The 18525-nt window shown below is 37.4% G+C and overlaps 1 protein-coding gene across 2 annotated transcripts in view; it reads left to right on the top strand.

The window, feature by feature from the left end:
* Positions 1-15843, top strand: part of LOC140142985 (organic cation transporter protein-like) — a 52878-nt gene extending 37035 nt beyond the window's left edge. Inside the window, exons 2-9 of one of the 2 annotated variants that reach the window (XM_072165010.1) lie at positions 5126-5229; positions 6088-6239; positions 7552-7720; positions 10710-10848; positions 11758-11846; positions 12200-12408; positions 14049-14157; positions 15580-15843. In XM_072165010.1, the coding sequence (XP_072021111.1) occupies positions 5126-5229; positions 6088-6239; positions 7552-7720; positions 10710-10848; positions 11758-11846; positions 12200-12408; positions 14049-14157; positions 15580-15817 (1209 nt within the window). In that variant the 3' untranslated portion in view covers positions 15818-15843. The remainder of the gene's footprint in view (positions 1-5125; positions 5230-6087; positions 6240-7551; positions 7721-10709; positions 10849-11757; positions 11847-12199; positions 12409-14048; positions 14158-15579) is intronic. The other variant, XM_072165011.1, reaches the window with a different exon arrangement.
* Positions 15844-18525: the final 2682 nt, after the last annotated feature.

The following is an 18525-nucleotide window of genomic DNA, read 5'->3' on the forward strand; positions in this document are numbered from 1 at the left end:
ACCTAAACCAAAACCCAAGATATAACCTAATTAAAACGTTTTAAAAACGTTTTTGTGTTTGCTGGGGACCCATGCACAGTGTTCCCCTAGTCAGTAAGTTTGTTGTCACGGAGTTTGAACCCCGTACCCCTTACAGATGTCCAGAAAATACATTTCGAAAATTTGACCTCTGCATGACCTTTGACCTGACCCCTGCAAAATGTTCCCCTGGTCATGATTGAGATTTGTTTTCACTGAGTTTGATCACATACCCCTTACAAATATCCAGAAAAAGAAATTATAAGATTTGACCCCGGTTAACCTTTGACCTGAACCCTGTAAAGTGTTCTAAAATGTTCCCTTGATCCTTAAGTTTGTTGTCACCAAGTTTGAGCCCCGTACCCCTTACAGTTGTCTAGGAAAAGCATGTCTAAAATTTGACCTCTGCATGACCTTTGACCTGACCCCTGCAAAATGTTCCCCTGGTCATGAGCAGACCCTGGTCATGAGATTTGTTGTCACCAAGTTTGAGCCCCATACCCGTTACAGATGTCCATATATGCAATTGTAAGATTGTAGGATGTTGCTTGTGGCAGAAGAAGCATTTAATTTATTGACAGAAAGAAGAAAGAAAGAACGGATAGAAAAACAGTACCTAGCTCGGGGTGGGGGGTTGGCAGAAATTATTAAGTGGGTCATGGTCAGGGGAGTGAGTTGGCAGAAAATATGGCTAAGTGGGTTATAAAGGTCAGGGAGTGAAACTAAAACAATTCATGCAGGACCTATACTTCTATGTTCAACTGCAGTAGTATTTTGTTTATCCGTATCAAGTTACTATACACACAAATATTTTCACTGGCCATAGACATACCCCGAGACATACAATTCCATGACATGACTTTTCAGTGAGTACATTTCCCTGCAAATATTTGTACAGTTTGGGGTGACAAAAAGGACATGCCACCTTATATCATGCTTATGTTGGTCGGTTGTATACCCGGGGGCCACTCCCATTGTGGCCTGTACACCATCCGCGATAATAAACTTTTGAAAAGCACCCTAAACAAGGATTTAACCCTTGGCTAAAACGACACCCTAAACAGGGATTTCATTCCTAACATCAAATTTCATACCCTAAATTTCATTTCCGCGTATTTAGAAATTGCAATTTTGCTACCCTTTTTCCAATTTTTCATGTTTTTGACACCCTAAACGCGATACGCGCGTATCGTGCCTACCCACGAAAAACGACCCTTTTTACGCGTTTTCATTATCGCGGATGGTGTACAGGCCACAATGGGAGTGACACCCCCCCCCGTTGTATAGCATCTGCATTTTCAATTTAATACTTGTCAGTATACCCCGGGGGGGGGGCACTCCAACTTTGGAGGTGACGCGTATGTAGGGCTGTTAAGACCCCCTTTTTCAGCTAAGTGTTCAAGTTCTGCCAAAAATTCTTCTTCAGAGGGTTTAACTTCCAAAGGAATTATATTTTCCATCTAGTCTGTTTTGAACAACAACTGTGAAGAAGACAAAGCATTTCAAACAGGGGTGTCTATTCTTCCAGAAAATTGATATTATTTCCTCGTACCCTTCGGCTCATTCCAGATCCCTTAATAAGGAACTTCACTTATTTTAAAGTAATTCTAAACCCTGCTCATCGGAGAGAGTTCGTCCGATATCATTTGGATATTGTGCCACATATGCCAATATTACAAAAGACAGTGATCACGAGAGACAGGTGACTGCTATACAATACATACCATGTATTGTACAATGTATACAAGTGTATTACTTACCTTCAAACGCAATTCACTTTAAAATCTTAAAACTGATATATAAAACAAGAAATCCACAACAAAATGACAAACTCCAACAAATTCTAAGTCAAAGTCTATACAAGTATCCAAATTCATATGTCCTCACACAGATGTCTACTAAGTCCTTGGTAGTGACGCCGTGGCGATAACCTTCTGAAAAGAAAATCTTCACAACCTGGTGTTCACCATGCAGGTGCTATCCAATTTCACCTCGATTCATACTAGGGCTACTTCATTTATAAAAAGGAGGTAAAGTTCTCCTCCTATACATTAGGCCAAATAAAAAATAAAAATGTTACACGTCCCCTCCCGCTTCCTTTCTTGAGATTTCTTCAATTTCATTTTATTTTTATTTTCATTCAGTTATAACTTTCCAAACAATATGTATATATTAAAAAAGTACAGATGTTTTCTATAGCCTTCCTATTATATACAACAAACACTTTCGGAAGCTTTTCTGATACTTAGAATAGAGTGGCCATACCTCTCAGAACAACAAACAAAAAAGAGGCCTCCTCCTTTTTCCAGCCATTATTGTCTACGCTAAAACAGCTCTAATTATGTATATTCACACCAATTTTAAGGTAAAAATAAAAATAAAAGTCACCTCTTCCTCTTTTTTTTTCAAAAACCAGGACACCAGGCCAGGACATAAACATGTTTTTTATTTTATTTCACCTTATAAAAATGAAACTACACCTTAAAGTTCCCTACAATGAAAATAACAACACCACTACTTTGCACACGTCAATACCACTGCACATGTCACTAACTATTATTAAAGTGATATTTTAAATTGCTCTTACAACCCGCATATTCAGGTCATGTTTTCAAAAAATCAAGCACAATTACTCCAACTAACAAACACTATAAACCAGCCGGCAGCCCCTACCTAATTATATGTGACATATAGATATCAAATGTAACGTGATACCACAGTGCTCCGGCACCGAATTACCTAAATGTATCACCAGGGAAGTACTCCTGCACTTTTCAAACAGACATATATAGTATATACTACATCAAATGTAACTGATACCACTGTGCTCCTGCACCGACTTACCAAGTAGCTCTCCTGCACCGAATTACCAAGTAGCTATTCCAATCACTACAGTTTTAAAGGCTTTCATACTATTTCCACAAACCTCATATTAAACAAACAAACAAAATAGGCCAAACAAATTAATTCATATCCCACCTTCATGGAAGCCCCCCCCCGTTTAACCCTAGTCCATTTCATAGCCATTTTTGTGTTATAACCATGTTTAATAAAATTGTAAAATACACGAACACTAGTCTATATTGTTAATGTTTTTAAACCACACAAATCAGGAACTAAGAACCAAATATTAAACTAAATGTCACATGTTTTCAATCAAACAAAATAAGCTACATAGCCTACTCTAAGATATACATGTACGTATAAAACAATAGTTTCATATAATTATACTAGTACTAACATTGCAATTACTCACCAGCCCCAAAACACCTTCATTACAAAGAAAGAGACAAGAAAACACTACAAGAACATTTTTAACCTGCCACATTAATCAACTGTTTCCAAACATACAAAGCAAGCAATACTTCCAATCATGAACTTCAAATAGTAAACACAATGTTAAATCCAGAAATTTCCACTACAATTACTGTGAAGTAGAGCCTTTAACACACCTGGTTCATATCAAACATCACATTCCTATTACAAAGCCCCTATATAAATATGCCTTTACTGCTTCTCATATTCTGTCACAGTTTCAATACATAAACAAACTCTGTGTATCCATACCTTCAGCCTCACTCACAGGAAACAGACACATCATTTATCGGTATGACATTTTCGTATTGGTGCTGCCCTATCTATCTACCTATTGTGCAGAGCTACTATGGTATGGGTTCCTCGTACTAACTAATGGGCAAAACAGACACATCATTTATCGGTATGACATTTTCGTATTGGTGCTGCCCTATCTATCTACCTATTGTGCAGAGCTACTACGGTATGGGTTCCTCGTACTAACTTTGTTGCCAGCGGAAGAAAACGAGAAGATTACAGTGGTTTGTTTCCAGCGGAAGAACCCGACCGATTACAATACCTAGCTGGGGGGTGTAAACCCCCCAGCTAGGTAATTATTGAAACGCGATCTATTTTATACAGGGTGACCCAGAAAAAAATACCGGGTGAATGAATTTAGACATAAGTCGAGAAATCGACATTGGAATCAAAACAATTAAAAAGCTCATTTTATTGTGCATCATTTACGCACATTTTATTTGATTCAGAAAGGAAATAAGCGAATACATAATACGCGCACCAATGCAATTCATTCCAAGTTTTTAATAATCATACTCGCTCATCCCTTCCCAAAGTGTGTATAATCTCATTCAATTTAGTCATTTTATCTATTTTATAATCCGACGGTGTTATTATGTAATTCATGCTTTCACTGAAGGTGAACATCTTGAATATAACTTGCCTTCCCATTGATACGCAGTGGTTGAATTAAAAAAAAAAACCTTAAACGTTCATGGAATTGGATACATGAAAGCTATAACATTAACAACTTTAATTCTTTATGCAGTATGTTAAACTTTTCAAAAAACCAAGAAAGACATGATTAAGTTATGAGCTTGTAGCTTTGATACTGTGCAATATTATGTTTACTGTTTTAACATGTTTGAGTTGGGTTTTTTTAAGTTAAAACTTTTGCATTTAGTATGACTATATTTGAAGCAACAGTTTGTCAGAGAAACTGGTTTATGCAATTGTGTAATATATTTAGAGAATAAATGATAGGATTTTGTCTTTTGCCTATCCAATATCGTGTCATAATGGATGGGCTTGCCAATATTTTGAGTAGCTCGGTGTTTCTGAAATGTAACACATTTGGAAAGTTTAGCCAAATCTTCACAAAAAGTCGAGTCCTGCTCATATTTCATAGATAATCTATTACCTAGGCCTAGATGAGGAATAAATATTTTTTTCCTAGGGTATAGGAGATTTGTATTTACTGGTGTGCACTCTAAAGCAATAATTATATTAACATTAATGATAAGTACTGGTCATTACATTTTCCTTTTGGATATCGTGCAGCATTTTCAAATTTCAGCAAAACTTATGTAAATGTTTTTAATACAAACAGATTGGTAAATAAGAAGAAAGACACAAATTTCACCGCAAAAATTAGAAGTCCATTGACCATGTTAACCACTAGTGCACATTGGTGTTGAATGATCTTTCTTGGAACGAAGTTAACTTGGAATGAAGTGAAATGAAATTGTGTGAAACTCATAATCCTTTATCGTTATTTCTATATTGTTTGTTCCAGTTCAACCTAGTGTGTGACAGAAAGAATTTCATCAACTATGCCAATTCGGCTTATTTCGCAGGATTCTTAGTGGGTGCATTTTTCTTTGGGAATCTTTCCGACCGGTTAGTGCTGACCTTTTAAATAATCTAACTCTGTAAAATGTGCCGAGGCTTGTGGGAGCTTGTAAACACCGATGAATGGGGACATGATCTGGTCTAAAACCACCAAACAGAGACATCTGACGACCGGGACGTTCCCGGTCATGCCGGTTGTAGAGACTTCTCTCACTGCAACCACTTTGTTAAAAGTGCCACAAATTGCATTAAGGGGGGGATTTTCTTCAAACTTACTACAATGTGTCAAATATCGTCTCCTTTATGAGAAAACGGGAACATTTTCAACTTAAATGTGAATAATTAGCAAGTCAATACGTTGGTACGCGCGAAAATTGCATTCTGGTCAGGCATTCCGAAACAACACTATGTGCCGTATATTGCGAGCGAGTGCACGTCCCGATGGAAACAGGAAGTTAATCGCCATTTATTAAGTTATTATGGCCATTATTTAAAGAGGGTAATTACTTTTTGGTATAGATGTGTATATTCAACACGTGTAGTGCCTTTTTAAAATACGCAAGACGCCAAGGGCGAGTAGCGACCATGTATAAAACCGCTTTACACTGCACAAATATTACAAAGGGGCCGGCTTATAGTTATCTCGAAATCGTCAGTATATTCACGAATCACAACTACTCACCATTGGTCTAAATGGACTCAAGTATCCAATACCACAGTTAGCATACACATGTAGCTCGAAAATTAAAGTTATGGGTTTGTGTACCCAATATATTCACATGTTTTGTATACTTGTAATGTCAGACTGTCAGAGAGGGCCTGTCATGGTCCCCTATGAAGTGAACAAGTGCTAATGAGGACTTCTTACACTATTATTGCTAACCACTCGAATTTGATTTATTTCAGAATTGGACGGTATTATGCATATTTTATATGTATAGGATTATGGACAGTGGTTTCAATTATTGCTGCCTTTGCACACAATTTTGTAACATTTGCTATTTTGCGGTTCTTCATCGGAGCAACTAATATGGCCCACCTCATGGCGTATATTGTTTGTAAGTCATAACATCTATATTAGGCTAAAAACACAAGATTGTTTTCTATAAGTGGCCTTAAACCTTAGTTTTTATTTTGTTTAGTTTTTAAACTGCGCGATGTATGCCTCAACTTATCTACACTATAAGCCAAAAAAGAAACTTATAATATTTCACAAGGTCATATCTTAAAATCCTGTCCATAAAAATGAACCAAAATTGCACACAGGATTCTTCAATACTGTACTCTAAACACACGCCAGTAACCATGTACAACATTCGTCGGCCGTATCACATACTGACGTATTCGACATTTTTAACATTGATATATTAGTTTGTTATGTTCTACTCTATATTCACCAAAAAGAGGCATAATTAGTAAGATATTAATTAATTTAATTACGTCGTATTTACAAAACCTTGAAATGCCTGTATCACATAACGACGTATTTGCCGATCACCTATACTGCGCAAGCCCAGTATATCGTATCTGCAATTTGAAGAATTTGCCGTTTCACATACTGACGTATTTGCGCTACGTATTTGCGCGAATCTGTCATTGCACGGCAATATTGCTGTTTTGTCCTTTTCACATACTGACATATTTGCGCAACTGTTTCACATACTGACGTATTTGCGTGACGTAGTTTGTCATTTGACCGGCGAATTTGACAAACCGACTGGTTTTAACTAAAAACAAGCAAACGGCCAATGACAAACTCCCCAAACATTCGGTAAATGCGACATTTTAATCCAAACTGAAACAGATATCACTAAACATGCTAAATCTATTAAAACCACTGCTCGTGCATGCACCCCACGTGACTTGATGACGCAATCAGTCATTATAAAAAAAAAAAATAAGTCATTATATACCCAGGGAATCGCTGCCATGGGGCAGTGTAACCTCCGTGGCTACAGGTCAGTGATCTTCTGCGTGGTATGCGAGGGTTCAGAGGTTCGAATCCCAGAGGTTCCAAGTGACTTCTTTCTTCATCTTCTCTCCTTTTTCATTTATCCTTTCCCTTCCGATAGCAAAAAAACCTTGTGTTCAGTTAGGGTTATGTAGCGTGTATTTCCTAGATTTAGGCCTTATAAACCTTTATATTAATGCCGTCTTTGGTCGTATCACCATTCACCGCTCTATCTTTTCTTGTTTTCGAGTTCTGATTTTGCGAATCACTGATCATTCCAGAAAATTCGATGTAATGCATGTAAAGGAAATTACGTATGTAAGTTCCATAGACATCGGAGTTATGACTGAGAATCTAAGTTTAAATTTTCAGTAAAAAATAAAATAGGATAATTATATTTCTTTATTTCTATTCTGCAGTCACTGAAATCGTGGGTCCTTCTAAGCGGCCAATGGCGGGCAATGTCATCTGGTTGTTTTTTGCTGTTGGTTATATGCTGATTGCTATCTTAGCGTATTTTATACGAGAATGGAGACATCTCCAGCTTGTTATATCTGTGCCTTTAGTACTGTTTTTCTTATTAGTTCCGTAAGTACAAGATGATCCGAAAGGTCTCGTCAACATTTCTTCTACAACATTGTACAATATGAAAATATTTGAAGAAAAACATGAAAACTTATTAATGCACACGGAAACTTGTAGAATTATTTTGACACCATATGCATGACATGCCAATGGCAACATTTCACCACAAAAACAGTAACACACACCCAAAATAGATCTACCCTCTCAAGGTGAGGTTTTTATGCGCAAATGGAAGTGTGAATGCGGTAATTCATCTTAAATGGGTGTGACAATAGATACTAAAAATGGTGTGACCCGATCGACGTTTCATTTAGACTGTGTTAACAAAAACGTAGTGAAAATGCGATAACCACACCGGAAGTGCATGTACTATCCTATTGGACAAAATTGTTAGACACGTTTTTGTTTCTCATATTAAAACCGCGGGGGAAGTACAACTCATAATTCATGATAATTTGGAAATATTTTGTTTTAATGGTAGGCCTCAATGTAAGATGGAAAACAGGCCATGAATAGATTGAAATGATTCATCTCGTTGGTTTTCATTTCTAGACTAACGTATCCCATTTCCACTTGTGTACTGAAAACTTATTTAAAACATATTTACTTCCTGAAGAAAATAAATAAATTCATTTTGTCATACATTTCTTTTTAATATGAAAATGTATGAAAAAGTGTCACATTTCGCAATCTTATCAAAGATCAGAGTTTGATCAAAGAATGTAAGTGGCATCCTTCTTTTTAATCTAGTACGTGTCAATCTGTCCAAATTTGCAGTTTGGGGCATTGATGCCCTGTTGCACTGTAATGTTAATCTGTCGTTTTTAAACAATATGTTTTACATTGTGTTACGAGTCGTACTTGACTCAAGGCCAAAATCACCTTTTACCCGAACTCACACGAATGCACAACACAAATACACTGTTTGATTAAGCTAACATAATCTAAGTCTTTAATTGAAAGCACGTTATGATTGGTATAATATATGACAACAATAATCAAATATAATCACTCTTTAACTATTTAGTACTTAGCCAGCATTCTTCTTCTTGGTGATCATAAAGTTCTTGCAATGTTCTGGACGACTGATGTAATATATCCTTATTCACTTGTCCTGCGAAAATCAGCGAAGTCCTTTGTACACTTGCATTGATAAATATCCTTTCGAATAAAATCCTCACACAAAACTCTTATCTCTTTGCGCCGTTCTCCAAACGCCTAAATCCTTGCGCTGCTTTCTTCAAACTTGGTGCTATTTCCACCTTTCACACAATATCTTCAGGAAGCAGGACTGCGATGCAGTTGTCCCCACTTATATTGACAGTTGCGTTGAATTAAAACACCAGATTTCAGCAAGTCGACAGAAGAATATATATTCCTAGTCCTTTCTTGGAAGAAGTACGTTCTTTGACGTATTCTAGATCTTCTCCGACAACACTGGTAAATAGTAAAATATTTCTGGTTTGCAATTTCCTTTCTTTGAAGGAATTGGACTGTAAGCGTATTAGCTAGCTAGCCCAGATCAACACTATAAACTGTGTCAATAATGTGTTTACATTTTCTTATATATCAAGCACTGGGGAAAACCCCATTCTATCAATATTACTAGTACCTTCACACTATTCTGCAGTTTGGGAAATTCCCAAGTCTTCATTATAACATTAACCTTTCACATTTCATCACTTCCTGAGGGGAATCCCCTGACATCATCTTCATTTACAATCTCTAGGGGTATTCCCATATGATCCAAAATTAGAAATGATTCGATTTGTTTTTGATCAAGTTGATGCAAGGAAGGGAATCCCTAAAATGTCTCATAAAATAGATTCTAATTGTAAACAAAGACAAATCATCCAATTAAATTACTCAGGGCACATCACAATTGGATGAGGTAAAAACGTATTGTTTTGTCGTATACGTACATTAATTCGTACTCTACGTTATTTTATGCTAAGTAACAGCTGCGATTCCGGTATTTTACAATAAAAACTTTTTTATCTACATGATCTATCAGTATACTTTGCAGCATTCGTTGCTTATGCAAGTTATAAAACATTAAATTTGTCTCATCTCTCCCTTGAAATCACAGCTGGTAACCATTTAGGGATCGTTTATTTGATGTTATATTTGAGGAATACAGTAAAAAAAAAAGAAATAAAAAACCTGCAAAACATTCAAAAAAATGTTTTATTGGAGTGTCTCCACACTGAGTGCGTGGGAGACATTTTCAAAGCTTTATGATTCAATACAAGAAAACATACAAATCTACATTAAAACCTGACCTTTTTGGCATATTTGACATGTTTACACATGTTACAACTTACAATCAATCATATCAACAGAACAATTAAGATAATGTATGCAGACATTACGTTCCCATACTTAACGTTAAACGGCCTAAGTAACCTGAGCATTTCTTTCACTTAGGCCATCTTAATTTAATTCGTCTCAAAGCCTTCCCAAAGTAAAAACCTCATCTATATGCGGAGTTTGTTTTTGTTTTTGGGTTTTTTATTTTATTTTAATTTTTTTTTTTTTTCCTTTAATTTTTTATCTGCTGGACGAACTTTTTGACAATATAGATCATCTTTTCATCTCTCAGCATGCTCAAGGAGGTTTCACATTGGTCAAGATTTTATTGAGATTTACGATTTAGGCTATTATGACGTAAGGCGATGTCAGGCGTGAAATTTTCGTGGGGTGGATTGGGGAAAAAATAAAACAGCGGAAAAAATGAATAACTCGCAAAAAACGGCCGATTTTACTAATGTGGCTTTGCGACAAAGTATTAAATCAAGTTGGCCTTTGTTATTTTTGGTTTAAAATGGTCAGAAACATTTTCCTAATTACTACTAATATTATTTCCGCATTCTGAGTACGCTAAGCAAAAATTAAAAATATTTTAAGTTTGATGTTATGGCTTTGAATTTAGTAGATATTTCTTTCCCTTTCAAAACAAGAAATGTTTTGAAAACATTTTTTTTGTTTACAGGGTGCTGTGTGAATCGCCACGTTGGCTTATCAGCATGGGGAGATACGAGAAGGCTGAAAAGATTTTACGCAAAGCAGCTACAGAGAATAAAGCTGAGCTACCCGAAAAGCTCTTTGATGAGCACGAGCACATTCAAATGGTAAATTATTATAATTATAGAGTACATTTCAAGCCATCTTATACTATAGGCGAACCTCATTGGACTCCCGAAATGGGGGCAAATTGAGCATAATTATTACTGATCACAGCAATTATTGAGCAAATAAATTAATGTGTTTTGAATTTTTATCTCTATGCAGACGTTGACCTTAACAGTGGCGTAGCGTGGGTCATCATATTGGGTGGGGGTGGGGGGGGGGGGGGTCAACGACCATGATGGGGGAGGGGTGTCACAAGCTGTTTTTCGGCAATTTTGCTATGGGATTTTCTAAATTTTGCAATCGATTGGGGCACGTGCCCCCCCTCCGGTGCCTCTATGACGCTACGCCACAGGACCTTGAATATCTCGGATTGCCCTGTGGTGGCAATCCCCCCATGTATCTTCTTCATTACTACATCACTACTTAATGTGCAATAATCAGCAAAGACACAATGTATAACTGACCATCACACCCACCACATTTAACCACTGGCTCATCGCCGAGCAGGGGCGGGGGTCCTCTCTTTTTCATCGGCGAACTACCGGATCTCCTGTGTCAGCTTCTCCCGGAGCTTCATACATATACTGACCTTCGGCCTAGGTGCTCACATGACCTTGCCGTGAAAATTCCAGGGTCCAACTTGGTCTCTCAAATAGGATCGTTTCTCCCATAATCTGTAGGAATGCCGTACCAGTAACCAGGATTTGCAGGGCATCAAGCCAAAAGTTAACTATCTTGGCGCCAACTCATCAGCGTTACCTACTTTGATTTCTGCAGTTAATGCTTAGTTTAACCTTGACATAAAATATTGGACTATTATATGACAATTTTGTGCATACAAGTCCTCTCCTACTATTCTATGCTACATTAATCCCACCAACGCTTCTTTTGTATATTACGTTCAATAGCAAACAGAAAAGGCCGAAAAAGGAACACCGATGGATCTTTTTAGGACACCAAACCTGAGATGTAAGACTCTCAATCTATTCTATAATTGGTAAGCGTGAATTTTATGTCATAATTAAACTTTTGAAAGCATTTTAAAATGTAAATAATGCTCCGTGATGTCATGATGAAATATGAGGTGACATCAAAATGATATCACAGTCAGCAAAGATTTTGTCAACTTTTGATTTGGACCATAACGGATTTCAGTCCTAAATCTCCGTCATTTTTGATTAGTAGTTAACATGGAGTTCCAGTGGTGTTCAAAAACGGGTGTTCAAAAAGTGCTAAAGAGATCATCCATGCTAAGAGTGTAAGTATACGTTCTATCTGCTTTAAAATTGTCTTTCATATGGCCATTTCAAATATTAATTTGCTCACATTTACACACACTTTCTGTAACAGGTTTGTTAATAACATGGTATACTACGGGCTTTCCCTAAGTACATCCGGTCTTGGTGTTAATGCATACTTAGCAGCATTCGTGTCTGGTGCAGTTGAAATTCCCGCCTATCTCTCCTGTTGGTTCATCTTGGATAGATTCGGCAGACGATTACCTATATCCACTTACTTGTTTGTGGCTGGAGTGGCTTGCATTATCAGTACTTTCGTCCGTAAGACCATTATTTTGGATTTTTTTATCAGAAATGATTCATAGTAAGTTTTAACACAACAGGGACATAACCACGATGTGTGAGTAGGGTGGGTAGAGAGGAATGTTGGGCTTGGAGACAACAGCGGACCGAATGTACCAGGTAGTTTGCAAAAAGACGTTTTAAACACCTAAAAGATGATATTTTATTTATTTCCACGCCAAGTTATAACAACAAAAGGTGGACTCATTTGCACATTAATAGACACCAACAAATTACTTTTGTAAATACAAAAATTGAACTTGTAAACGGAGTGGAAACATGTGTGTTCAAAAGGGCTATAAACATAATCGTAATTATCTTAACATTACTACAAGTGTGCGAACTACGCTCACAAGCTTGACAAAGGAACTGTGTAATACATGGCTTTATAAATAAAGTACCGTACAAAAGTTATTTAAATGATCGTTATCAGTGGTAATAATATCTTTCAAGATATGTGCGCAGGATTACGCTCTCCTGCAAAGAACAAAAGCTATTTAAATGATTAAAACTGTTGAAACATTAGGAGTGTGAACTCCTCTGCTCTCCCGCTAAGGACCTGTTTAATACCTGGCTTTTACAAATTAAGCGCAAAAGGGTTATCTTAAAAGGGCATTTCGTGATCCACAGCCTCATCCCCCACTTTTCTCAAAAAAAAGTTGAGATTTTTATATCACTGGAAACCTCTGGCTACATAATGTTTATGTACAAAATATTTCTTGCAGATTAATTCGTTTAGCAAAGATATCGTGAAATTTGAATTACGTTCTGGTGCACCAGAACGAAATTACAACGCATTGTCTATGCGGGTGTCTATGGAGCAGCGTAATACACATAATCATGCATAACTCGCGAACGCAAAATCGGAATCAACTGAAATTTTGGGAATAGGGTTTTTTCGTGGATATCTAATGAAAAATGACATAAATAGAGGATGCTAGGATCACGAAATACTCCTTTAAAGGTATCAAAACATAGATACGACATCAGAGTACCGTGAATCACGTATATTTATTTTATATGTCCTTTTGCCCCCCCCCCACACTTACATTAGAATCCAACCCCCCTCCCACACTTACATTATAATCCAAATAGTTTTCTGGTTGTTTCTTTGTTTGGCTTGCTGTCCGGGCGAAAGCAAATTCGTTAATCTCCTGTGTAGCTCCAACGCAATAACCGATCAACTTCAAACCTGGTATGTTGATAGGACTCGTGTGCAGTAGGCCAATAGTTTTTTGTCATTTTATATGCATATATATATGAATATTATTATTATTAACTTCAAACTTGGTTTGGTGGTTGGATATGGTGGCCTGATGTGCTGTATAGTTTTGTGTCAGGTTACTTGCATATTTCTGAATATTAGTGACCTGATTTGCATATTTTGCCTACGTTTTCATTATCCACTATGCAGCTTAAACGCAATCTAATGAACTTCTAACTTGGTATTGTGATAGTATATGGTGGCTTTATGTGCCGTATAGTTTTGTGTCATGTTGTTTACATATCTATGAAAATTAATTATCTTATTTTACAAACCTTCGTTATTTACATATCTATGTGTGGGACCACTTTAATTACGAACCGGTTAATTCTAGTTTTCTTGTGTTATCTTGCAGCACCAGGAGTAGGTCGTACTATAGTTGCAATGATAGGCAAGTTTGCTGTCACTGCGTCATTTAGTGTGGTATATATATTCTCAGGTGAAATTTACCCAACGCCTGTCAGGTAAGAATTCTAATGTGTTTCGACTCTTGACCTTTTGAATGGATAGGTAGCTATAGCAAGACTCGTACTCCACATTCTTATACACTTGAGAACGTTCCTGCAATCTTATTGGTTCTTACCCGTGTGATATGACACGATATCATCGCCCCGATATCTTCATGGCAGAAGTCGCCATGGTAGGTTGAATCCACCGCCACGCATGGCCATTTTGTTCCGACCTGTTTCATAGTTTTGAGACGCATAATGGGCCGAAGGACATCTGACTAAGGCTACTGACAATTGCCCGGTGACTGACCTCGCTGTGTGTGAGTCGAGCATGGTACGCCATAGGTCATATGCTTTTAGACTACCCACGATTGGCCTATTCACTGCGCTATATAATTCGGCACATATAAAATCATATAAAACGCAAGCTTCTTTCTCAAGACGCAAGCTAACGACTATCATATCTGTACAACACATATATTCAAGTGCAAGGAACCACATCTGGTTTCTTTAGACGAAATCATTTACGGGAGATATTCATCATTTTCTACCCGGTATCCAAAGATTTTCGTCTGAATATCAAAATCGTGCATAGCACATTCACGTGTATCGATCCCGGTATTGAGATAGGTTAAATGGAAATCAAAAAACTAAGCCCTAAGCAAAACAAAAAATGACCCATCTATAGAACACTCCTAGTAAAATGTAGGATTTAATTTGATTAAAATTTGTAATACATATGATATTTCTATTTGAATTAAAGTGTTCTTAAAAGAATGAGGATAAAGGTATTGCTTTTAGTCGCTGTCGTGCATCTATCGTGTCATATAACACGGGCGACATCATTATTTTTGGCGTAAAACAACTCGGCTTCGCCTCGTTGTTTTACTTAAAATAATGATGTCGCCTGTGTTATATGAGACGATATATGCACGACAGCGGCTATCACCAATACCTTTATTCTCTAAATAAGATGTAAAATGTTGAGCAACATAATTATAATTATAAATAAAAAAGATATGGACTATTATGTATTGCGTGTAACATCATTACATTTGTGTGTAACATTATTATATTGGTATTTAAACACATCGTGACATATTATGCTCTTGTGTTGTATTCGTATTATGCGGGGTTGGATGTCGACTTATTCCCCATGATACACTGCGTGTTATGGCCTCTCCCCAACAATCGCTGGGGGCGCATCGTATTATGAATACCGGTAATTCAACCGCTTTGCGAAGGAAAATATACGCCAAAAGTGCACAAATGTTGTACAAAAAAGGCGGTTACAAATTTCATAGGAAAAAGAGCAGCTTCTGCACATACGACTTTCTTTCACTCACATAAAGAACTGCTTTAACAGCAAATGATTCGCATAAATATCTTTCTATTGCTGATTATTATCTACCTTTTTCCAATAATGACAATACACAGGAGTATCGGCATGGGCATGTCATCTATGTGTGCTCGTATCAGTGGTATTATTGCTCCCTTCATCTTGATACTTGGGAACTATTGGGAACAACTTCCGTTTGTTATCTTCGGAGTCAATTCTATTATAGCTGGACTCCTAGCATTACTTCTTCCAGAGACACATGGGATGAGCTTGCCAGAGACGTTAGTAGAGGGAGATGCATTTGATAGTAAGTATAGGTGCACTGTGTTGGATTAGCAAGGGGTCATTACCAGGCGCGGATTCAGGGGGCCGTCGGGCCTGCCCCCCCTTCCTCCCAAAAAAAAAAAAAAAAGAGGAGAGGAGAGAAGAGAAGAGAAGAGAAAGAGGAAAAAGGAGAGAGAAAAGGAGAAGGGAAAAGGTTAAATTGCACGTATACTAGGCCCATGCCTAAATCGCAGTCAGGTCAATCTATATAGGTCTGTGATTATGTGAAAATTACGGCGGGTCCGCTGATATGTAGGGCCCGTCACAAATTGTCACCAAAGTCAGTAGCCTATTAAGACGGGCTCCGTGCTGACTTCAATTCAATATCGATCCGTGCATGCTTTAATTGCGAATCTTATGTCTTAGGCCTATAAAGTGTCAGTGTAACCTTTACAATTTTACAAATTGAGTTCGGGCCCTTTTTTGTTTTAAAAAGCAATGATGTATAGTGTGAAAATGATGCACCAAATGGCTTCAATTGTAGGGTCATTTTGAAAAATTTCCAAACTTCTGAGGGCGAACATCCCCCTCAGACACCCCCTGCGTACATACAAAGTGCCCGTTTTTGTGTCTGTATTTAACACCCACCACTTGATGTTTTAACCAATAATTCATATAATAACAGTGAAAAAAGTGGCTTCAATTGGCCTGTCATTTCTTAAATGTGATATTTTCGGCTTTTTTCAAACTAAAATTTGAACTACAATAATAGTGCCAAAATGTTCCACCAAATGGCTTCAATTAGGTCTTCATTTTGCAAAAGTTTCTCACTTCTCAGGGGGGCACATCCCCCCTCACACACCCCCCTGTGTGCGCAACTTTATGTTTACATCTAAAGCAATATCGGATAATTTATAAAGGTCAAAACGTGTCCACGAATGGCTTCATTTGGGCCGTCATTTCGCATTTTTCAAACATAAAATTTTCGGCCTTTTCAAACATAAAATTTTACACAATAATAGTGCAAAAATAGTCCACCAAATGGCTTCAATTAGGTCTTCATTTTACAAAATTTTCTCACTTCTGATGGGGATCCCCTCAGACACCCCTGCGTGCGCAACTTTATAAGTACATAATTATAAAACAATAATTCAGACAATAAAGGTCAAAACTCGTCCACAAATGGCTTCAATTGGGCTGTCTTTTCGCAAATTTTAGGCTTTTCCAAACTAAACTTTTACACAATAATAGTGATAAAATGGTCCACCAAATGGCTTCAATTGGGTCTTTATTTTCCAAAAGTTTCTAACTTCACGGCCATTACTTACATTATTTTTTTCCAAAATTGCCCCCCCCCCTCTGAATCCACCACTGGTCATTACTTGACAAAGCTGGAGGGTCCAGCAGAAAGTGGTTGCGTGTAGTGAATGATGTGGGTTGGGGTCTGGCTTTGTATTCTTTATTTACTTCTTATTTTTCTCTTTCTCTAATTCCCTAGTTTAGCGTCATAATAATAGACACATCCCCCCGCCCCATCCCGTGAGATGCTTATTATCGAATTTTTACGGTACCTTATCTTTCCAAAATGTTCTTTTTTTAATTACAGAGAGCGAAAGAAGTATCTGCACGTGTATTTCACGCGATAGTGGTAAAGCAGATGATTTGAACTACAGACCTGATCCAAACAGAGATGATAATATCAATGGAAAAACTGTGCCTATCTAGCGAATTGGACATCGACAGTATGATATGTTATCACGATTATGATTACAATAAATCGGTATAGGTCTGAAATCCCGGTCTGAAATATGATCAACCACCTCTGTAGTATTAATTGCATGACCCGGTAACATAGATTGTATATACCAAAGTGATTTATACCAATTCGTGTAACCGTTCACGCGGTATTTGTAAACTTTATTTAACCATAAACATGATCATAACAATATTTAATTCATTTAATTTGCTTGTACAACATACAGATCGTCTTTCCGACAAAAATAAAAAAAGATTTGGACAATTTTATCTCAAAATGTAACGTTGAAATGATTGCTGGGATGTCTTGTGTATACAGAGCACTGTGGCACACCGACAACGCTTGGTAAATAATTACATTGTACAGCAGAGACACTAAAATCAATACCCGGGATCGATACACATGTACTGTGCTATGCACGATTTGATATTCAGACGATAAATCTTTGGATACCGGGTTAGAAATGAATATCTCCCGTATTTTTTTTATTCTATTTAAATATATGTGTTGAAAGAATATGATAGTCGTTAGCTTGCGTATCGAGAAAGAACCGTGCATATTGAACTCAAAAACTGACACAAATTCTGATTTTATATGTGCTGAACAAAAAAAAAGACAGCTGCCCTCATTCGTAAACACTCGGGTCACGGGAAGATACACGGTACTATAGCGCAGCGTAGGCCACTGGTGGAGGCAGTCTAAAAGCAGATGACGTCATGACGTATACCATGCTCACTGACATCTACATCCATGCGTGGCTGTGGATTCAACCTACCATGGCGATTTCTGCCATGAAGATATCGGGGCGATGACACTGTGTGTGGTGAATCCAGAACTCCCTATTGCCAAGGGGCAAATTCTTGATAAACCTTTTCTGTAGCACTACATGTGCTCGAGGGGGGTCCCTCGGAGTTAAGAAATGTTGTTGAAATCGCCCCGAGAATCGAGAATGTTTTGCTAAAATATAGTAAATTGCCCTCCGAATGACCAGTTGTGCCCGAGTCCGAGTGGACAAACATTTAAA

This window comes from Amphiura filiformis, chromosome 20 (genome assembly GCF_039555335.1).
Source record: "Amphiura filiformis chromosome 20, Afil_fr2py, whole genome shotgun sequence".
Lineage (NCBI taxonomy): Eukaryota > Metazoa > Echinodermata > Ophiuroidea > Amphilepidida > Amphiuridae > Amphiura > Amphiura filiformis.